At 37.2% G+C, this 24,481-nt stretch overlaps 1 protein-coding gene and 1 long non-coding RNA gene across 2 annotated transcripts in view; both read left to right on the top strand.

Annotated features, from left to right (window-relative positions):
* The window catches only part of LOC134415148 (uncharacterized), a 340,259-nt gene that overhangs the window by 126,362 nt on the left and 189,416 nt on the right, over positions 1-24,481 (top strand). The window lies entirely within an intron of this gene.
* LOC134415033 (taste receptor type 2 member 40-like) lies at positions 15,381-16,346 on the top strand. The gene has a single exon (XM_063150360.1). It carries the CDS (start codon positions 15,381-15,383, stop codon positions 16,344-16,346), a length of 966 nt encoding a protein of 321 aa, XP_063006430.1.

The raw sequence follows: 24,481 nt of genomic DNA, 5'->3' as shown, positions 1-24,481 counted from the left end.
AACTATATAAATTTTTTTATTATATTTCTGTAGTACTGGAAGCTAATAATACAGATACTAGAGTAAAATTATAAAGAATAATTGTATGGAATTATAATGAGAAAATAAACAGGAATAAAAGGGCATAAAATGAGTATAATGAAGCAATAAAAAATGTTATATTTATTGTAAACGGGTTACCAGAGATACTTCAAAATTTTAGATATCTATTTTAAATTGTTGCCTTTTACCTCATCATTCTAGGGTGCTTTATTTAAATGCTGTGTTAAAATCACAAAACATGCTAAAATGTAGGTATTATAAACAATGAAAATTAAAAAAAAAAAAAAACAAAATAACAACAAACCAAAACCAACAAGCACAAACCTCCCCCTACCCCCCAAAAAAACCCAAAACAGCTGAACAAACAAACCCTTCTGAAAGCAAAACCAATATTTTCACTAAGACTTGAACTCACTGATGCATTGTAACAAATGTACTAAATTGTACAAAATACACTGTGAGTGAATAAATAAGTAAATAAATGGTTAGGGGCTGAAGGTGTGACAAAGGAAGTCCGTTCCCATCTGGCCACATTGGTTGTTTCATTGAAGTCACTAGCACAGGTGCAGAATGTCAAGGAATGTCTGTAAGGACCTATTTGTACATATTTTCTTTGCTATGTCACAATCTCTGCTTTTGTGGTGTCACAAAGGATGTTCTCTGTCACTGATCATATATGTAGGTAATCCCCATGATCATGGCCAAAACTTCTTGAGGTATTTTAGCAGACTCATCACATAACTGGCCTGGAGGCCCACAAATGGCTCCTTGCATCCAGTGATGATATCCCCTGCTCCCAGCTGTGACTGCTCTTTGTGTGCCACATCTTGTTACTGAAAATGTGGATCTTAATGTAAATGTCTGGACTGCAAACTTCCTGCTGGAGTGTGCACACACAGGGCAGTCTGGGTAGAAATGGTTTGCAAAGTACAGATGGAAAATAAGCATTTTAATTAATGTTAACTTTTGTGTACTTGGAGGACCGTCATGATGTAGATGTGATTCTATCCCATTTGGTCATGTAGAAGCTAATTCTGATGAATTCAGTAATTTTGCCAATGTGAATTCATAGCTGCCTCTTTTCACCCTGGTACTTTCTTGTAATTACTGCTGTTTGACAGCTGTTGTTCTCATGCAAATTTGACGATGTGGTGCATGTGTCTGTGAGGTGATAATAGCTGTGCAGATCACGCTTAGACAATACAAATAAGAGCAGATAATACCATCATATTTCTGAGCTGCAATGTGATTTAAAGTGTTTGCCTACTGAATTTTGATTTCTGCATTGTAAACTACTTTCTTAGAGTATATCACTGCTTCTAAACTATAGGTAGAACAAAATTAAGGCTGCTGTTTTTCAAATCAAGTTATTATTTCAAAAGATAATAGAATATTATCACTAGAAATGATTTGCAGTAAATAAGAGCATTAATTTTTCAACAGCTCAGTTCTGTGTTCCACAGAATCACCCTGTTTCAATACTTGAAAACTCTTTCCAAATGTACAGTCTAAACCTCCCCTGGTACAACTGCAGGCCATTTCTTCTCATTCCCTTTCTTGTCACCTGAAAGAAATGGCTGACTCCCACCTGGCTACAGCCTCCTTTCATGTAGCTTAGAGAGTGATAAGGTCCTGCTTGAGCCTATTATTTCTCCAGGCTAAACACCCCCAGCTCTCTCAGCCACTCCTCTCATGACTCATGCTCCAGACCCTTCTCCAGTCTGAGCAGGTGTGTATGGACACAGATACACAGACTCACACAGAGTTTGCTTTTGTGTAGCACGTCTCTAAAGTGTAGACTAGAGAGTGTCTTGGATCTGCATTTCATAAGCAGCCAGGCACCCCTTCCCAGTCAGCTGCTGAATAACCTGTCCCTGTTAGCAAAGTCCTGGCTTCCCTTGTCACCCTGTGAGTCTTGCTTCTCTTGCTGAGATGAACTGGTGTTTTCAGCTAGCCAAACCAGCATAGCTGGCACAGAATTAACAATTCTTACTATTTCTGAGTGTTCAACTGCAGTTTGTGGGGTAATTACTTTTAGAAATGCCAGTTCAGCACAGCCAGCAACAAGCAGAAAAAGAGATGCAGATTTTCCCAGCAGGGACAGCTGGGGCCGCTGATTAAGGATGGATGAATCTGTTTGGGAAAACAAATCTGCCTAAGCCACAATTCTGCAAAACTTCTGTATTAATTCCTGTGTTTGTCAAAATGTTTGTCTCCCTTCCAGGCAGAGGCCTGGGATTTTTTTGCTTGTTTGTTTTGCATTGTTCCTTTGTTGTTGCCACCATACAGTTTTCTTCCAAGAACTATAGTCTGCTGACTGAAAAATGTTAAATTAGTTGTCTGGTCACATTCATGCAGATTCTCCAATAGTGCTGTTCTCTGATAGCATCTTTGGCAGCCCCATACAGCACCTCTCATGAGCAGCAGTAAATGTCATGGCACAGAGAATAATGGTATGCAGTGAACCAGCAGGGAGATTTAGAAACTGCCAACAGCCTACATTGTTTTCTCTTGCATGTCTTTATCAAGGATCCCATTAGTGTCTTTTATCTTAGAAAAAATACAGTTGCATATTGGGATTCTGAAAACAGAATACTGCCCAGATGATTGTGAGAAAAACAGATGCCATAACCAACCAGTCCCCCAAATGCAGTAGGTGTTAGTGAAAACTATCTTGGTACAGCTCATAGAGGTGGTTTCTTCTTGGGTCACACAAAAAGATCCAGTGTCTATTCCTGAAGATCTGGGGATACCTTGCTCACCATTATGTTCAATATTTGGAAATTGATGTGCTGTCCATCACGCAGAATCCTCACTAGTGTGGGGCAGATGTGCTAATGCATTTGTTGATTTCTGGTAATACTCCCCACCAGCCTCACAACTTATCAATCACTTTTATATCACAGCAGATCTAAAAGGTGATTACAGACCAGAATGAAAACAGTGAGTCCAAAATACTATTTCATTACCTGAATGGAACAGTTTGGAAAAAATATCTCTCATTACTATATTTGTAGTATTAACATTAAACAAGGACAGCAAAATATTTTTAATAATATTGCCTCTGATTTAAGGGTGCTTCATAACAAGTTATCATGATAAAATATTTTTAGGCAATAAGCTTCTCTGTCATCTATGTTTTCTCAGCTTTGACATATAAGGATTGCTCAGAGCCCATATGACCTTTACAGGGGAGGTGGGTTTGTGTTTTTGTTTTTTTTTTTTTTGAGAGATAATATAGTATAGGCAGATTGCATGCATTAATGAAAACGATTCTAGAGGTCTCACTGGAAGCTAGTGCCTTCAGAAATTATATTTAGCAGATGCAAAGAAATGACACCTCCTTAATGTGCAGGATTATGCTGAATCAGAGCCTTGAGTGAAGGAAGCACTTCAAATGTCCACCTTAATGTAAAGTCAGAATTCTTTGTGTGGGAAGAATGGTGACCAGCTCCTGACACAGCATTTCCCACAAACACAGGAGATGTCTCTGCTTGTTTTATAACCATCTGTTAAATGGAAACTAAAAGGAAAGGACCAGGATTAACTCAGTCAAAACCAGAGTCAGAGCCTAGCCCATCACACCAAGTTTGTCAGGATGTACAAGTGACATCTGTACAATCCTTCCCTGTGCCTCCAGGTTATCAGTGCCTCACTTTAGCACTTTTCTTCCCAACCCTTTTTATGCCTCCCATTTCCCAATTAATTTCCTACATGGCAAATATCATTGCCCATCTACCTCCATGCTGATAGAGGCAAAGGAACTTCTGATTTCTGTAATAACTGAACTCTGTGGCAGAACTCCTGCCTGTATGAATTCATATATATAGTTGTGGTTGAAAGCAGCACAGAAACTTGGGCTCTTCTTGCAGACTGGAGGAACCTGACTCAACTAGATATCACAAAGAGACAGAATTAGTAAAATTTTATTTCCAACACACACACATACACACACACACAAAAAAAAAAAAAAAAAAAAAAAAAAAAAAAAAAAAAGGGTATGTTCTAAACCCATAGTGAACCAAAACAAAACCTGAACAAATGCTGCAGAAAATGAAGTCAGGCCCGCAGTACCTAGATGGAGAGAAGAATGAGAACATGTCACCAGGGGGCAAGGTGGTATCAGATAAGAGGATGGATGTTCCCCTGGGAGACAGTGAAATATGGGGACAAGAACATGCCACCATAGGAAGAGGGACTTTAAAATAACAAGGCACTCTGGTGAAGCCCAGCAGAATGACAAATTGGGTTTCACTGTCCTTAGTCATCAAATTGACCTTCTGGCTCATCTAAAAAAGGATGTGGAATTGAAGAGGAGCATGTAGCTGCTGTGACTTGATAAGCAATCCCAACTGTAAAAGTCAGGCTCAAGCCTTTCCTGAATGAAGGAGATGTGATTGACCCATATCCATAATAAAGGTGCAGAAGGGGAGTGGGGATGGGAGGGAAATAAATAAAATGTACTGGCTGTCTGGGTTTCAAACAAACCTCTGGAATAGTTGTATCTATAGCTTAAATCAAAATGCTTCCAGTGTCTCACAAAACAACTCTGTAAGCTCTCAGTCCATAAATTTTTTACTTGATTCAAATCTCTGTCTCTCAAATACACATTGAAAAGTTACCCCTTAAATCACTGTCTGTCTAAGAGTGACAAAAGAAGGGGAGAAACTGAGTGACAAAAGAAGGGTAGAAATTTCTGTAACTTCTAATATAAGTTTGGTTAATTGAAGCCAATATTAAGCTTCTGAATTGGTGAAATAACACTGTTTTAAAAAATTAATAAATAAGCTTATATTTAACCAGCTTTGAATAGAGAATGAAGATAAGTAGAGTGGATGAAAGATGAGTCTGGGATAACAGACAGCTGAGGGTTAGGTTTTAAACAGCATTTAAAAGATTCCATACAGGGACTGTTATTTTTAATCCATCCAGAATGTGAACACATTGGCCTAAGCTGCTTAGTACACACAGATGGATTCTTGGCCCTACAGCGAAATAACCAAAATGACCTGGTGTCTCCACACAGAGCAGATTGGCTGGATCTACAGCACAGAGCATCTTTCTTGTCTGAGGCCCTGGGGATCTTAAGACAAAATAGTTAATTGGTGCCTGAAGTTGTTTATGAAACACTGTGAGGATTATGTTGCAGCCTGCCAGAAGCTGCTGTTGCATATTTGCGTGGTGCAGTTGTGTCCATCTGTGTGCCCGTGTGCTGTGGATGTAAAGAGCAGCTCCATTTTGCCCTCTCTTCTCCCAGACCCTCTCCAGCCCTGCTCTCAGCTGCATCACATAGGAACTTGCCTCTGGGGCTCATCTCAGTGCTTTCACTGAGCTGATTGAATTTGCTGGGTTTGCAGAATACACATACTTATTTCGGAGTGTAAATTTTCAGTTCAGTGAAAAAAATCCCCACAATGGGGAACTAGCTGGGCACTAGCTCTGGCATAAGCAAACCAGCATCATCTGATAGATGCAGGATAAATCATTCTCTGACACGGGGAGACATTGCACAGTCTCATATGTATCTGAGCACTAAATTGTGCTTTAATTCTACTTTTTTTATTAATAAATTATCAATGTATAATCTATGTGCACTGAGAAAATCTCAACAATCAGACCTGTCCAGCCATGAAAGCTAATTACAGGTTTTGATATTCAGAATTTGAAAAAAATCTGTCAATGTTTTTGTGGTATTCCTACTCTTTTCTCATCCCAAATAATAATAATAATCTTTAAAAGTTGAAGTCTGGGTAAAGAAAATCTGCATCAAAGATCCTGGAGATCATTTTAAGCTTCTTCTTTCCCAGTGAAAGTTATGGATTTAGACAGATGTGCATAGTAAAGCTAAATGCAAAATAGTTGAACACTGTGGGAAATAGCATCTAAAAGAAGAATGAGATGTTCTGCAACAAAATCAATAATTGAGTCTGAATTGAATAACTAATTGCCATTTCTGAAATGAACTTTATTCTCTTGTTTACTACACTGTAAACCAAGAATAATTCCACTGTATTTTACTGCGCTAGTCATACAACTGAATCAGAATTTGAGCTTCTGTTTTATTGTTGGATATGAAGAGCAATGAGTTGAAACAGCAGTGTGAATCTTTCTGAATGAACAGAATTGTTTCATTTGGAAGGCCATTCTGAAGCCAATAAAATTGTAGTTGGAACTAATTTTGTCCGTATGCTACATGGGACAAAACTGCTCTTACTGGTGTGCATGTATTTACAGCCTTTGGCACAATGGGATTAAACTGTTTTCTGGGATTGAGGTCATGTTCATTTCCTAATCTAAATAGAATCCATCACAGAATCATAGAATGCCAGGTTGGAAGGGGACGTGAAGGATTATCTGGTCTAACCTTCCTTGGCAAAAGCAAAACCACAAGTCTAGACAAGATGGCCCAGCACTCTGTTCAACTAAATCTGCAAAGTGTCCAACATTCAGGAATACACCTCTTACGCAGGCAGATTACTCCAATGGCTGATTTTTCTCCCTGTGAAAAATGTTCCTCTAGGGTAAACCATAATCTCCCCAGGAGTAACTTGTACCCCTCATCTTTTCGATGGCACTCCTTGTAAGAGGAAGTCTTCTTTGTAGCCAACCTTTAAATACTGGATTATGGTGACATGTCTAAGTCTTGTTTTCTCAAGGCTGAACAAAGCAGTTCTCAGACTTTCCTCACATGGCAAACTTTTCCTTGGATAATCATTTTGGCTCTTCTCTGGACCCTTTACAGCCTGTTCACACTTTTATTTTTGTATCAAGGGGAAAAAAATAAATTTCCAGGTGTTGTGTGGAAAGCACCGAGCAGAGTGGTGCAGTGATTTCTTTATCTCTGATGCTGAAGCACTCTTTGATGCAGGGTCCTGTTGACTTTATTTGCTATAGCAGCACCCTATTCACTTAAATGGAGCTCGTGTTCATCAGAAACTCCTGGTCCCTTTCTACAGAGCTTCTCCCCAGCCAGGTATATATCCCAGCCTTGCTGCATTCCTGGACTATGTTTTGTCAGGTGCAAGACTTCATTCTTGTTGGACTTCATAAGCTTTTCATTAGTCCACTCTTCCAGCCTATCTTGCAGGGTCACTATCCCTTCTGAAGTTCTCCCTTCCACACAGATATAATGATACCTGTAATTATAGATGTGGCACCAGGGCTGTATTTTTTACGTGGACATAACTGAAACCACGATTTATCATAATTTGAAAACTGTTAAAAGATATCATGAGTCAGGATAAGACAGTAGCATTATTTCAATCACACTGTTTGGGATGAAAGTTCTGCCTTTGCAATTACCTCTCCTTGACAGCCAGCAGAGAGCTAAGGGAAGGTTGCACAAACTGGGCAAATATAAATTCTACTTGCTTCTATTACTCTCCCAGACATTAAACTTTTACAGGAATTATGTGAACCAGAAATGGTTTTTATGTATTTAAGTAACACCCAATTGATTTCATTCCTGTGTGCTAGTCTGTTCATCCTTTGAATCCATGCAGCCTTTTCTTGCAGATATATCTTATGACAAGGAGTTCCGCATCTTCCCTCTGTTTTACGTGAAAAACCACCTTATTTTGTTTGCTTTTAACTTCTCTTTCATCTGATGTCACCTATTTCATGTACTGGAAGAGAAAATAAATCATCAATCCTATTGGTCTTCTTCATATGAGAGTTTTTTATGCACCTACAAATTTTAGCCTCCACAACTGACTATTCCCCCTTGCTGAAGAGTTTAGTTAGTACTTCACTTTATGGAAGCATGACTATAACTGTCCCAGGAAAAGTCCATATGCAGAAATTAATTTGTGATTGGATAAATTGATCTTATGTTTTTTGCATTTTAACCTAAAAAATAGGGAAAAAAATGCACAAGATTTTTGTGATTTTGAATATATTCCAAGTCAGTACTAGGAAGAGACCATCATTTGTCTCCATCCTTCTCACCTGGGAAGAATTTCATTTTTTGCTCTTTAAATGGAGTAAGCAGATGTGTCATTGTGCTGAGCACTTTCTCAAGGATTTGTCACCTCTCTAATTCATGCATCATTCACTCCTAGCTCTAGTAATCACACAAAGTAACATTTCATGACTGTGAAATTAAAAAATTGATAGGACACTGAGAAATAATATCTGGGAACATTTGTGTTGGGTTTCATTGCACTGAGCTACCCCAAGAAAATGCTCCCAGCAATGTGGTATTTGCTTACTGGAAAATAAGTGACTGAACTGGAGTTTATTTTTTATTTTCTTTATGTTTGGGAATCCAGACTAAAAACCTGAGTGAAACCAGCCTCAGCATTGTACAAAGACTGTAACTGAGATGGTGTGCATTAAAAAAAAATAGTATCAGGATACACACTTTTTCTTTCTTCATACTGCTTATGAAGAGGAACTCCAATGCGAATTTTTCCAAACAGATAACACTCTCTCTCTGCTGGATTCAGTGTTAGTAAGCCACGAAAATCAGGATTAAGTTAAATTTGCATCACAGGTGGTGCAGAGTATTGAAAAAGGGATTTGAATTGCAATTGGCTGTCAAAATGGCACAGTGGCTATACAAATATAAGTGAAGCCAGCATCAGTCAGTGTGGGGCTGTTTGCCCATGGTGCTGAAGTGGTGATGGCCTTCAAAAAGTCTTATGCTCTTAGTACTTACACATACTAAAAGGCACATTTACATTAAAGTTATAGCTTTGGCAAAAGTAAGCACTTAAAATTTTTTAATGTAAAACTATTTATTTGCAGTTGTCTATGCAGCATCCTGATGGTAAATGCTTTAATGATATCATCACATAACATTTTTCACTGAGTGCTTCTATTTGATAGATTCATTGCAACAGGAAGCATAGATTCATATTTTCTCAATTTCAAATATAATTTACAAAGACTACAACAGCATTCCTATAACAATGTCAAAGACCATTTCTTTTAAGTGTAAAATGATATATGAAGCAGTTTACATGAAACTAATTTACCTGAACATTAAAAAGTATTTTCATGAGGCAGGTTTTTTTACATTTTAGAAAGGGATTTAATTTATCAATGTGTCTCCTTTCTTCAGTCCACCACTACACTATAAAAAAGACTAAAGTAATTTTTAGCATTTTATACTTAATTTCTTTTAAAATATGGGTTTTTTTATCACTTCCTAGTGCTTTTTTCATTATTCAAGAATAAAGAGATAGTGAAGAAAGCCAGCTGAAGTGGTAGTGGAAATGAAAAGATGGGTTCTCTTTCATGTGCTTTATCTACACAAACTGTGATTTAGTAAAGTAACCTAACTTGTGACAAAAATCCACTATGAGAATTGTACTTATCTTTGGGTGCTGGCAGTTTATTAGCAATCTTAAGGCAAGGTGTATGCTACAAAGACTGTAATGAATAGAGATATTTTTTAAGAATGCTATTTCCAAACTGGGGTCATGAAATGGGCAACTGCTGGTGATGGCAGGGTTTCTGAAACAAAACGCAAGATGCAGGAGCTTGGCTCAAAAAATATGCTCCAATATACAAGTCTTTCACCTGTGTAAGAAATGTGTATTTACTCTTTGGATGAAGCTAAGCACAAATTGTAAGTGCTGAGTCTAGTGCAAGGATCACTGCGTGAAGTTTCACTGTAGTCCCTGACAACTTTGTGAACAGGAAAATCCAGTGGTGCGGAAAGCATGCACTAACCATAAAATGTAATGGATATGGAAAAGAAGAGGCCTTTACTTGCAGCTGTGGTTTGGGAAAAGAGAAACCAGAAGCAGCTGTCTAACCTTTCAGTCTAGTTAAGGACATATGAAAAACAATTCATATTTCAACAACAAGAGTTGTTTAAGCCAAAGAGGTAAAGCTTCCCTTGAGGAGGGGAAAGAAGAAAGGAAAATTTCCTGAATCCATAGAGAAGCTGGACCAGTTGAGAATACTGTCAAACAGAAACTCGCTAATTGTTCAATAATTTTTCAACTTCTAGTGTGCAATTTTAACATTTTCCTCAATAGGGTGAACCAAATTCACAGTCTTTCTTTAATCTTGTTTGATTTGTAGAGAAATCCAGCTCAGAAAAGCACACCATTCCTTTGGACATATTGACTCCCTTAATAGCAAGAAACAACATGATCAGAAGAGGTCTACAAGCTTTTCACACTTTGTGTGGTATAAACCATAAACTCATCTTTACAAATACTGTCTTGAATTAATGAAAATCCATATTAATCTCCTTTTGATCATGTCAAGGAGCAACTGATAACCCTCACTAGCTTGTACCTATTGCCAGCTCCTTGCTTTTGGGGTGCGTGTGCATTCTCACCTCTCTAAAATTAAAGTTGCGTCTTCCTTTTCATGTGTTTTATATGATTTGATCTTCTTGACCCCTTGCATGAATTACAGAGGATTCTTTCCATCGCTTGAGCCTGTTGGGGTTTCCATTTTGACAGTCATTCCTAAAAGAAACAATAAATAATTTTGTGGTACTGAAATTAACAGTACATTATCTCCAGTACAATAATGACAGCGGCATGACAACTTGCAAATTAATGGTAAAATAGATTATCACCCTTTCACACTCATTTTTGAGATATTTGCAACATTACTTCTTTGTACAATATAAAGTCTGGGATGTGTTAAACAGCGGCATAATTTATTGCTGCTTTCCACAGACAGGTTATTTTATTGAGGTTCACAAATCTTCTATACCTCATCAAACATCTGAGGAACACTTGCTAAACTATTTTTAAAAGTGTTGAAGATGCAATCAGCCATTAGTAGAACCGAAAATGCTCATTCTCTCCATGTTTGTTAAACACAGATGTTAATGGCTTTCCTAAAACATTTTTGCAAGTTTTCTCTTGTAGGCTAGTTTGTGCATCTTTTACAAGACATATTCTCCCATGTTTTGTTTTACTCAATTATTTTGGTGTAAGGATCTTAATAGTAGCTGTACTTCACTGTCTTATGCTGGTGTTCAGAGGTTTCCATTAGAGATGGGCTTTATGATACAATAAATGCTGTGTGCAATTTACTACAGGTTGTAAAAAGCTTATTTGCTAAGGAGCTCATGATGTAGAGGTGAACAAATGTCATGATGCTCTTATAGCCTCTTACACCACCAGAATTTAATTAAATATGATTGTCTGGAAAGCAGTGTCCTTCCTCCAACACAAAATAAACAATAACAAATTATTCTCATGCCCTTGTCTCTTTTCATCAGGAAATGGAATCTTTGTGAGTAAGGTAATGTTCATTCTTGGTTTCTTGAATTTCTTTGTGAATTCTGCAATTCAGTTTTTGTAGAATTACACAGTAGTCATCAGCAAATGGTCAATACTTGCTGAATGAAGGCATAATATCATTAGGACCTAAGTAAAAATTTGAAATTCTTCTATGATTTTTCTCTCTGGATATAATCTCAAAATGAAATTCCAGGATTACATCTGGGTATTCTTTTGCCTTCAGATAGGAGACAGGAGGAAGACTATAGGATCCCATCCCTGATGGAATGGAATCATGGAATTATAGAATTTTTTGAGTTGAGAGACACTGCGAAGACCACCTAACTCCAACCCCCACTTCCATGGGCAGGGACACCTTCCAGCAGATCAGGTTGCTCAAAGCTCTATCCAGCTTGACACTGAGTAGTGGCAACAAATTTAAGAGACGAAAAATCCAGGGTTATTGGACATGTTGTAATTTCTTCTATCTTCAAAGAAGCCATTTTTCACTAAAAATTGTGAAGCTGTGATCATAGTTGTATGATTCATTAGCTGTGATGGTGTTCACAGGGGTCTTTGGATGAGGGAAGAGACGAGGATTTGACTCCATAATTCAGAAGGGTTTATTTATTATTTTATGCTATACATTACATTACAACTATACTAAAAGAATAGAATAAAAGGTTTCATCTCAGAAGGCTAGGTAAGCTAAGAATAGAAAGGAATGAATGGTAACAAAGGTTCGTGGCTTGGACACTGTGTCCAAGCTAGCTGACTGTGATTGGCCATTAATTCCAAACATCCACATGAGACCAATCACAGATCCACCTGTTGCATTCCACAGCAGCAGATAACCATTGTTTACATTTTGTCCCTGAGACCTCTCAGCTTCTCAGGAGGAAAAAATCCCAAGGAAAGGATTTTCATAAAATGTCTGTGACAATTAGCAACGTTTCCAAGGCATGTATTTTTCTGAACAATATCAGAAATAAATTACAGTATTGTATTCATGCAATTCTTGCTAACACTGAAATACCAAAATATTTACCAGATACCACTAACTGGTGCATTGTGGATCTTGTATGAGCTGAACAGACTCACAAGATTTGAGCTTCACAAGATTTGAAAACTGCTTGTTCTGCTGCAAAAGTTTCTCTACTACTTCAACAATTAAAACCCTTATATGGATTGTGTGAAGCATATTTATTACTGTTGTTAATTGAAATGCATGAATTAAAGAGGAAAGGTGCTATCTGTGAGCTGAACCTGACTTCTCTGGGTCTTCTCTGTTCTCATAAAGTGAGATTTATGTTTCAAGGGAAATTGTTGTATAAATTCAGACACTTTTCTCTAGTATTTATAATTTGCTCATGCTAACATTGTACTGTGATTATTTTCAAGAAATTACAGTCTGCTTTACTTTGTGACTCAATTGCTTTTATTAGTTCACTCAAGTGCTCTTTCAGAGGATAAGTTCAAGGCAGTCTGACATATTTTAGGATCCCTTGTGTGTCCTCTGCCAGATAAATCTGGCCTGACCATGATGATTAACTCTGTGGCCCAAAAGGAGGTCTGCTAATGAGCATAAATGTGGCAACCCTATCTGTGAGGTCAGGAAAGAGCAGTAAGGGGAATGAGCACTTTCAAGGATCTGTATACCAGGGGCTGAGATGATAATAATTTCCAGTCTGGACCAGCTTCATGTGTGGTCAAGTTGCAGTGATACACAAACCAGTTTCTTGTATTTTGGTGCCTGCCTGTGTGTGTCACCAGCATCCATGAGTGAACTCATACTCTGGAGAACCCTTGGAGATCATAGCAGTTCGCTGTGGAGCTCCTGAGTTACTGAGGCACAAAGCAAGACAAAATTTAGAGGCCATTCCTGAGAGCAGAGCACATCAGACTGAGGTCCCTGACCGAGCACTGAGGAACAGGCTTTTTCCTCTACCTGAGTTGAGGATTAAATATCACTGGGGTGCATAGGTTGAGTGGCAGCTATTTTCTGAAGGAGCTGGTGGGAGTTCACCATGGTGGCATGTTCTTTTGTAGAAACGTTACTTTGTTCTCAGTAAATTGTTCCCATTTTGGGGCTCATACACAGGAAAATCAAATAAGTGGGTAAAGCTCAGATATGGCTGTCTTTCAAATTTTAGTTTTTGATACAAAGATAGAACAGAATTTTGGAACTGTTGGAATATCTGACAATTTGCTTCAATCATGCACTTTTCTAGAATGTATTTTCTGGTTTAGATTCTCCCACTTCATAATTGCATGCTGTTTTTTCACAAGTACGTAAAAATACAGTGTTACTTTCCCTTGAGAATCTTAAAAACCACATTTTTGAAGTAACTGACTACTATAGTTATGTAATGCACATTCTGTATACAGGAAGCTGTAGGCATATAGCTTTAAAATACACAGTAGTCATTGAGTTAGGCTTTGTGATGTTTTTCCTTAGTAAAATGTGTCTTTTCCACTCTTGAATACTTCTGGTAAAGAATGGTAAAAAATGTAAACATATGAATTATTTTTCGTTTAAATTTGTTTGTTTGTTCTATTCTTTTAGGCTTTTAAAATCTGAAACTTATACACAATGTTTTGTAAATATGTCTCAATTATATTTTACAGTTTGCAGTGTTGTGATAACAAAAGTATGTTCAGTTTTTAGAGGAAAAAGCTCCTAGTTTTTGAGATTGCAAGGACCTAAAATGAAATCTAAGCTTAATGAAACTTTGATTGACAGAAACAAAAACTATGAAGATTTTAAATCTAGCTTTTAATTTTAATAAGTTAATGAATAACTATTAACTTATTGTCTTCTTAGAAATTCAACAAAAACTTGAAGCATGAAAGTATTGATAGGTAGTAAATCCAATTGACAATTCTTACCATGTCCAGATTAGAAGCTCAGTCTTTGACTTTGAAAGATTTTACTCTGTCAAGAAATGGACTCCAGAAATATATGTCAACTTTCCCACAAAATCAGTAAATATTTTACTGCCAAATGAACTTTAAGACTTTTTCCAGTGGCCGAATGATGTCACCTGCTTTTCACCCTGTTGTTACACTCATCATTGTATTTAATATTTCTGTATTTCATGAAATAATATACCAGCAATATAAATTTTCAAATATTGTATTCATAACTTGGATTCATGAGTCTGGGATTGAGAAGGTGAGGACACACTGTTCTCTAAACCAGACATATTTGTTTATAAATATGGAATAATGACAGGATGCAGATCAGTAAGGCCCACCACTGTTCTGGACTGTGCTCCTTACAGCATCAGATAAAGACATGGATGAAGATGGATGACACATTTTCAGCCTATAAAGAAGAACAGGTCTAAATTCAGTATCAAACTGTGGCATGCTGGTGAGATAGAAACTGAGACAGTGAAACAGCTGCAGAGAGTGGGATTTTTAACTGGGTTCTGCTAGGTGGACTGCTCTACTTGACTAACCTGTCCTCTGCACATCAGCTACTGTCATCTTTCGATCCCATATGCGTGACTATGTATAAGAAGTGGTCAGCTAAATTCAGCAATAATCCTTGGATAAAGACAGCCTTGTTGTCTGAAGTGCTCCTCTAGAATAGGGATGGAGGCTGTGTAATTTTCTCCTTGCTAAAGTGGTTGCAACTAATTGGTCTGGTTATAATTTATAAACCTTCAATGCAGCCTGAAAGATACTAGTTACAATACAAGACATCTTTGCTGACATATACTGGTGCCTCTGTTGGGTTTCATGCTGCAACCCCCTCCACACAGTCAGGTACTGCTGTAACCAGAGAGCCACAGGGCTTTCTGTCACTCTAGACAAGAATATAAACAGCTGGACACAAGATGGCTTGTTTAATACAGCTGGCTATCTCACACCCCTAAGGAAAAGCATAGACAAATCTTATGCACGTAAAAGGTTAGAATTAATTATGAAATCTTTCTCTGCTTTGTACATTCAGGAAGAACATTGATAATTTCTCACTATCATTTCCATATCTGCTGTCATTTCCAGAGGTCATTTTGTTCCTAGATATAAGGTGAGCAGGCAGGAGCTGGGACTAGCCAGATACCATCAGAAGTGCTCAACTTCCTGCACAGCTACACAGGCTAATCAGGCAGAAGCGACCAAAGTAGCAAGATGCTGCCACCACTTCTTATTGTTTCAATAAGCATTGTAGCTGTTGAAGTTGTTGTTGGATTTATTGGAAATGGATTTATTACAACTGTTAATATAATTAATTGGATCAAAAGCAAAAAGACATCTTCTGCTGATATGATCCTGATCTTTCTGAGCACATCAAGATTTATCTTGCAAGCGACAGTTCTGATGCACATCCACAGTCTCTACTTTGCTGATGTGTTCAAGTTGGCTTCAGTGTACAAGGACTTTGCTGCTGTGTGGATGTTTGTAAACCATAGCAGCTTGTGGTTCAGTACCTGGCTCTATGTACTGTACTGTGTAAAAATAATCAATACCACCCACTGGCTGCTGCTGCAAATCAAGTGCAGAATAGCTGGGATGGTCCCATGGCTTCTTCTTGGATCACTGGTGATCTCCTCTATGACTTCTCTTCCTTTACTATGGATTACACCCAACACTTACCTATGCAGCTCAACAGGGAACTGCAGAGAAAATAGCACAGCTGATATCATGGACTGGGATAGTTCATCTCTCTATTTGCTGCTTCTTTACTTTGTAGGTTGCTTTTTCCCTCTAGTACTCTCCGTGGTGACCTCAGCTCTGTTAATTACTTCTCTGTGGAAACACAGAAAGACAATGCAATGTTATGCAGATACTTTCACGGATGCTATGATAGATGTTCACCTAAATGCTATTAAATCCATTATTTCTTTCTTAATCTTGTATCTTTCCAGTTTTGTAGCTCAAATTCTGTTGATACTCTCGACATCTCAAAGTAAAGACGTGGTGAAAGTTGCAGTATCCTTAGTTGTAGTTGAGGCATATCCTTCCATGCACTCAATTATCCTGATCATAGTCAATTCAAAACTGAAATTGGTGTTTAGGAAAATTTGCTTGCATTTTAAGTGTCATTTGGAAGATAAGTCTCCAAGCCCCAGGCTTGAGAGAAACACTCTCCAGTAAGATACATGAAATCAATTGTTTTACTGTTTTTTTTCTTAAATGGTAACTTTCATCTTGCAGAGACTTTTGTGACTAGTCCTCCTTAACATTTCAGTGCATCTGAAATAAAGTGTATTTTTGCTTTACTTGTGCACCACTCCAGATTCTTCCTTCCTGCTTAATACAGAGTGAGAATAAAAATGTACTGAATGGAAACAATGTACTTAAGTAAGAAACCAGTTTTAGGTTGCTTTATGATTTCAGATTATCATTTTAAGACTGAAAGTTTTATGACCTGTTTGAATTGAAAAAAATGGGGACTAAGACAAGAATGTACAGAGCTCACAAGTATCAGCTCTCAGGTAAAGGATTTTTTTACCTGAGAAGGTTGAAATTTGACTAAAAACGTGTTGTACAAGTCATAGCTGGTGCTACATGGAAAAAGATTGTGCTTTTAGGCTGGAAAAGCTAACTGGATTATAACCTGAGGGAAAATTAAGATTTGGAAGGACACAGACATTTAATATAATCAAATTGCATTTTGAATGAGGTTTATTGGTGTTAGAATTCCAGTATGTCTGTAGCAATGTTAAATACCTATTTATAAATTGATACTTTTGTTTGAAATATATGTTATGCTTATTTGTTTGATTTTCTTTTAAGTGGATTACCAAGATAGTGATTACAATGTAAAGTGATGTAGGTACATAGAACTAACTGTAGGAAATCTCGCTCTTGTTGACTTGACCATTCTGATCATAGATTTGCCTTTATTGTCATGATTTGCTATTGCTTTGAGCAATATTGCTATGAGATGTTTCTAAGGCTGTTTCGTTTAAAATTTTATGTTACTCTGAAGTTTCACATGAGGTTGGTGAGATATATTTAGCAAGTTCAGTCGTGTTTTATCAAATAATGTGTTTGATAAATCTGTTCTAAAGTTCTCAGCTTATAAATTACTGTGGTGAGAGTTTCAGTCCCACCCATAAAATTAATGAGCAGAATGATACACTTATTCTTGGAGTGTTCTCAGTTTTTGAAACATCAGAGTAATAAGTTTATAAAATTCTTTGAAAAACAAATTACTGTTTAACATTATTAAAGAGTGAATATAATGGTTTTAATTGGTACCTTAAAATTTTTTGAAAATTATCTATGTGTTAATAGGATACATAAGGGGATGTCTGTGTGATATGAAATGATATGATTATTAGCATGTGAAAACCACGGGTTCAGACTGCAGAGCATAAGGGAGAGTCATTAACCTCACAAACACAGCATTTGGAGGCACAGTACGTTGTACTGTAAAACTAAATCTTCTATAATGTCCACAGTGGTGGACTGCTGAATCAAGAGAGACACAGAAGTCCCTCGAGGGAAGCAGGTGGGAACCATAACGCTCATGTCCCAGCAGCTCTGCTCTGCTCTGCTCTGCTGTGCTCTGCTCTACAGCTGCAAGCCCTGCCAGCATGCACCAAGGTTAGAGCAGTCACACAGCAATAGCTATTCCAGCTGGCAACATCGTGGAAAGAAAGTGCTCTGTAAGAAATGAGTTTGTCTGAGACTGTTTTATTGCGGGGTGATTGGTAGGGGTATTTGGCTTTCCGAAGCTGATAATTTCCCCAGTGAGCTCATTTCTCTTCAGGTATTTCCAAACTCGTTTCTAAAGACAGTCTGAAGTAAAGGGATCAGAGCCAAAGATGGTAATAACAGCTCTTGCTCAGCTTCTTCACCTTCAGGAGAGGGAGATCTGAGGCAGGCACAATCATTAATAATATCCTCCAGTACTTCCAGGGGAAGAGGAGGACAAAGCTCAAGGACTTGACATCTTTATGTTGTATTGATGAAAGTTTTGTTACACACAGCATAGAGTGAGATAGATGGGTACATAAATTAGAATTTTAAATTACTGGATTGGTAAATAAATTATTAGTTTTGTCCTTTTCCATTCCATCCTTCCCTCAAGCTTCAATTTATTTTCATGACTTCTTCCACAGTATATACAGATTTCTATTTGTTTTTTGATCTTACCCTGCTCTTTGGATTTCATCTTACCCCATCCTACAATAATCTTCTGCATTCTCTTCGGATCTAGCCTGCTCTTTCAGGTACATTTTAAAAAAGCTTTCTCATTATTATTTTACAAAAAAACCATCACTCACTAAATTACAATAGACTTGTTTCTATATCTAGTTTATTTCAGAAAGCAGATCAATAAACCTGATGAATATTTTGTCAATTATTATTTGTGCCCCCAAAAATCATAAGAATAACGTCATTGAGATTTCATTATCTAAGAAGTGTTTATACGATGATGGAAAATAAGACTGTTCACCAGTACATTTCTCGTGGAACTTTTCAAGTTACATGAAATAGGAATAACATGAATAGGAGAATACTGTCTGTAGTTTCTATAAGGCCAGAAATTGTGGCAGCTCCAAGATCATTGTGAGTATGAAAAAAAAAATAGTGATTAGTGCAGTTTTTCACACCCACTGCATGAAAAATCAAACCTAGTCTTCATCGTCTTCTCCAATTTTTATTTTTTTTCTTTGTTCTTGCTTTTTCTGGGTCAGAATTCATCACAATTTTGTGTCCAGAAAAACCAGTATTTTGCTGGGCAGAAATTAAGTGACTTTTGATTGCAATCTCAGTAGCATGTTCATGAAGCTGGCAAGTTTCTCACTATCAGTCCAGCATGAGAACCAGAAAGAACTACCAGAGACATTGAGTTTCAGTTGATGAAACTTGCTTTGTCATATCTTTCCTTTTGCCTGCATTATTCAGAGGCTCTACCTGACCAAATCAGTAGCGGGGCGGTGGATATGAACTCTGCTATCCCTAACCTACTGCCTCTCCTCTGCTAGCCATGCAGTCATCCTTTCCTCTCTGCTAGGAACACAAGCCAGCACTGCCAGCTCCGTGGAGCCCAGATGAGATGTTCTTATACATGCCACTAAAACTCCAATCTTCACTTTTGCTGGTTTTCTAGTGGTAATCAGGAAGCTTTTCACCCTCTTTGCAGCTGACAGCACAATGGTGCTAATTTTTTCTGAATAATTTTGGGTAATTTGAAAAGTAAAATAAGTGTCAATGGAAATGCCACAGTGTACCTATCTTTTCTTGAAATATGACTTCCTACCTTTGCGCAAGGTCTGAAGTAAAGTTTTTCTTCCTGTAAGAGTTCATAATAGGATTATAACATGGGATTACTTTTATCCCTATTTATTTATTGTCTTCCCTATCATAATACTCAGCCTTCATTTCATTAGTATCACAAGGACAGTTTCTCCAATGTTACAAAACACTTCTGAAGGCTAATCCCCCTTCCCCTCAATATTTCTTATCCTGTTTCTTCCTCATTTGAGGACATCTGGGTGGGAGGTCGTTGGAGCTTAGTTAGGTGTATAAATAATGTTGAATATAAATCTTCACAGACACATGGGTTTTAAGGTTTATTTAAAAAAAACCTTTATAAATTAATGTGAAAATGGCTTTTAATACTTATAAATATTAAAAATATAAACTAGGCTCATGTTAATATCACTTCTAAGATTTATTAATTTCAAAGTGCCATTTCTCCCTCCCAATATCTAGGTTTTTGCAAGGATCCAAACTTTACATTGGCCAAAGTAGTCATAAAGGATATCAATCGCATCAGAGAAGAGCATAGGCCCTCTTGAAACCAGAGTTCCTGATGCTCATAAGCTTTTCAGTGGTCAGAAGGTTTTTCATTCCTAAGTTTTTCTTGTCTCCGCATTGAGATATATCCTTCTTGAGTATTCAGCCTATCTGTGTGTGAAAGGGCAGGGATATTTTATCATCAGAAATCAGAGTAGTAGTATGGGTGGTGGCTACAGTGGGATTTAATTGGGCTTTTGAGAGGTGAGGAAAGTGAGGAGAAGTCTCACAGATCCATGAGATTTACTTTGGCTGGTCTCTTTTCCCAGTACAGGTACACAAATTGGTAAACAAATTGGGGCAGCAATGCAGCCTTCAGAAGCTGCTGTTGCTGAACTGGGGTCCATGCACTGAATGCTCCACTACAAAACAGTTCTTTTGCTGCCACAGGAAAAGCAGAGGCAAAGTGCTAAACAGGAATAATGACTTGACATCATCATCTCTTAATTGTCTCTTGGGGGAAAGGGGTGAAATTAAACCCTCTCTGGCCTTTAGGCACTTAGATGTGATATTGTGATGAGATTAAGATGTATGATATAATTCCTAAATTTTAAAAATTATTGGTAGGCAATTATATTCTATTTTTTTCTTCTTCCGCCCCCTTCCCCAGTGTAATATTTGAATTTCATTTTTTCTCATTTTGTATCTTTTTCCCCTCTCCTTTGAATACTTCTTTTTCTTTTCCTTTTTAGGAAAAAATTAATTATACATTTATCACTCATATGTCTTGCCACTTCCCCGAAAAACCTCCACTATTTTTGCTGCTATTGCTGCTGTTATTGAAAATATATACCAATGAAATCAAGACAGTTTCATTCACATATTTATTTTATTATAATGAACACACATTTCAATGCACGTTATTGGTTTTGGCAGACTTATACTTCTTCTTTTGTGACAACATTGCAAATAAAATTTCTCCCTTTCCTTGTGAAGGCATTTAAAAGACATAAAAAAACCCCAACAAACAAAACCAAAACTGCTGAGACCCTGAGATATGTAAAGCTTCCCTTTCAAATCCCACTTTAGTCAGTTCTGCTTTGTTGTCCTTTCTCTGCCATTTGCTTTCTCTCACTCCAGTGTGGATCCCTTTTTCTTTTACAGACTGTTATTTTCTTTCTCATTTTTCCTTGTCTCCGTTTAAGGTCATTCTTAAAGTCTTTACTTTTCCTCTGTTTAGTTTCAATCGCCACCCTTCAATTCCTCAAACACTTGTTCCTTGCTATGTTTACACTGTTTGTTTCCCTTCCAGAGTAGAGATGACCATCCAAATATTTTCATTGCCTAGGATTGAGATAAGAAGGAAAAAGAAATAGAATGTAGCTGCACGTATGCAAACAGCAAAGTGAAAAACACTGAGTTCAAATACTGCATGTGTAAATTCTACGTTCATGACTAAAATTATTTTAAATGCATCCTGAGAAACTTGCTCACTCTCTTAAAGAAGAAAACAGAAGTCTGCCTATTAGAATTAATTCTCACCAACAGAACAGAAAGAAATCAGCTTTTTTTTCCTGAGGAACTTCTCAATCTCCTCCAATAAAGATGTATAGCAGGAACTATGAATAGGTATTTATCGAGCTCATTTGGTAAATCATAAGAAACACAACATGAGCTTTGTATAGCCAACAGAGGTCCAGACCCCTAACATAGCATGTGGGTATAATTTGACTTTCCATGGTAACAGATATAATGTTTCTCTTGCTTGAGGTACCCATAGCTTTCTTTAGGAATCTGGAGCAGAGTATTCCACATGTAGAGAAATATATCTGTCCCTGTTGAATAAGTATCTATCTCTCCGCTAAATTCAGCACAAAAGGAGAAAAGACATAATATAAAAACTTTGTCATTCTTAAGTCATGTTTAGACTACAGCAGCAGCCAGTTTCCTTTTTCATTGCTTTTTTACAACTGGGTGAACTTGTGCATTTTTCTCGTGCTATGGCTATACTCAGGCAGGAAAAGGGAGAAAATTTCCCAAAAATATCCCCGGGAAAATGTTATTCTGAGATATAAAATCTCTTGCCTTCAATTCCCTGAGGCTGTGAAAAGCTAAAAATCTCAGGTCCCCCGTCTTTTGGCTCTTACAAAGCCAGTCTGCTATTATTTCAAAAGTCTGCTCCAAAGCACATTCTGTCAAAAGAGAGTTTGGCTTTTGGAAAGTGAATGACAATTCAAACTTTGTATTAAGATTGAAACTGGCTGAACACATATATAAAAGTTCTTGACATATGTAGGCATTGGACCAAGGGACTGGGAAGAAGGAGAAGGTTCATTAACTATTTGCGATGAGTCAACCCAAACTTCTCCTTCCCAGTCCCTTGGCCTGCTGCATCTCATCAACATGGACTTGACTTGATTTGCCTTACAAGGTTAGTGGGAAAGGTTTAAATCTCAGGCTGGCCTTGTGGAAGCTTCCAGAAATCCCTTGCTTTTCTTGCTGACTGTAGAAACAACCTGTATACATTACCAAGTTAAGGAATGAGATGCTTAACAGCCTTTGAGTAACCTTCCCTTGGAACCTCTTCACCTATATGAACATCTCGAGTTCCAAACTGCTGCTATGACCAAAACTGGGAACTTTTGGGTGATTCTCAGATCACCCCTCAGAGCACTGATGGTCTCTTATGTTATTTCTTCTCTCAATACTTTGGCTTATTTTAGCTTTTCCTTTTGTACTTCAGTAATGAATCCTCTGACAGAAATCAGGGTGATAGATGCTGAGGTTTTTTGGCTCTCCATATCATTCCACTGGACACCATTGGGATGTACTTACCTGTCGTCATTCCTTTTGAATGTAATCAGTTAATTATCTCTGTCCTCAAACTTATCAGAAGGAGGAGATAGAAATCTCACAGCTCTGGCAGCTCCAGGACATCTAGGCATGTAAATATCATCCAGTTTCTGTCTTTTTCCCTTTTCCTTCTATGTTTCTAGTGTTTTTTATTTGTTATTCCACTGGTGCAGCTAAATCACCAAGATTGCCTGCACTGTCTTTGGGGATCACTGCTTCTTGTTTAAATACACTATACTCAGTTTATAACACATTTGAAACACAACATTGATTCGATGTTGCATATCCTCCTCTAAGTCATTATAACACATAAAATTCCATCCTTATTTTAAGGGGTAAGTTCTAAGAAAAACTTGCTACAAAGTAATGCAAACACAAAAGTAGGAAAATCCCTGGAACTGATCAAGTTCTTATATATCCAAACTTTGAGGTGAAGGGCAGCGACGCAAAGTACAAAAAATTTAAAATTTGTGAATATGCAGTATATTTTCCTCACTTATTTTGGAGGCAGAGATAAATACAATTCTATATTTTAGTTTCATGGTGAACTCCTTTGAATCCTTTCATCTTTCAGTTGAGCAGGCTGTTGAGTTTTCATGAGTCAAATTGTTAAATCTCATATTGAAATACTAAGAATCAAACATTTCACTCAAGACACTTTTTCCTATAGGAGCTTTGTGTAGGGTTTTTTTTTGTATTATAGCCTATTATTTAAAAGTTGACAGCAAAAGCAGTACAGTTATCTATAAGCCAGCTGTCATGATTTCTTCAGAAAATCACTTTTTGCATTGAACTGATGTTGTGATCATACACTTTGCTGTCATGTGGCTTGATAAGTGATTGCTTGCTGTGAAGAGCCCACAAACTTCTAGTACTTGAGCTTCTTACAATATATATTTACATGCAGTTGCAAGCATTGTACTTTCATAGCACTGATAGAACAATCTTCATCCAAATACATTATTCAACAAACGTTTCTATGGAATAATGTCTTTCCAGACTGAATTTAAAAGAAATTATTCTGGCTCTGATCCTTACAAAGTTTAGTAGGTTCTATGAAAAAGCACTGTAAGTAGGGCAAGTGGGACTCATACCTAAGGTGCATCTCAGTTTAGTTCTATTATCTGTGGGGCTTCCAATGATACATCAATCATCTCCATGCTTCATTGTCCTGCAGGAATAAAAAGGTTTTTATTTGCCACTCTAAATTTGTTTGAAATAATACATAGGATTTGCTGTATAAATGCAGAATATTTTATTTCCTATTTTTATTTTGTTTGCCTGCATTTCATTCAACCTGATTTATTCCAGGTTGTGTGCTTCAGCCCATGCCTGAAGTGATGCTGCTATATAAACAATTGATTTTCTTGCCTTTCAACAGAGCCCCCAAAGAGCCTTCAGTGAGAATCCTATTTTGAGTATTTTCTACATAAATCTAAAAGCTTAAAAAAAAAAAAAAGCCTGAATAAGCCTTATATTATCTATATAAACCCTATACTGTATAGCAGCTATACATCTCAGGCTGAATGTGCTGTATATTTTCATTTGTCAAAATTTTGATAGAAACTTACACAAGAAAATTGAAATTTTAAAACAAAAATGTGAAAAGTCTGTGATGTTTCCCTTCTATCATCTCTTTTCCATATGAGAAATTTTGGATGTCCAAAGACAGGACAAGCGAG

The sequence above is a fragment of the Melospiza melodia genome, chromosome 2 (genome assembly GCF_035770615.1).
Source record: "Melospiza melodia melodia isolate bMelMel2 chromosome 2, bMelMel2.pri, whole genome shotgun sequence".
Classification (NCBI taxonomy): domain Eukaryota; kingdom Metazoa; phylum Chordata; class Aves; order Passeriformes; family Passerellidae; genus Melospiza; species Melospiza melodia.
This window is presented reverse-complemented; position numbering and strand designations above follow the sequence as displayed.

Excerpts from the sequence above, each read along its gene's own strand:
- LOC134415033 (XM_063150360.1), top strand. The coding sequence starts at position 15,381 with ATGCTGCCACCACTTCTTATTGTTTCAATAAGCATTGTAGCTGTTGAA.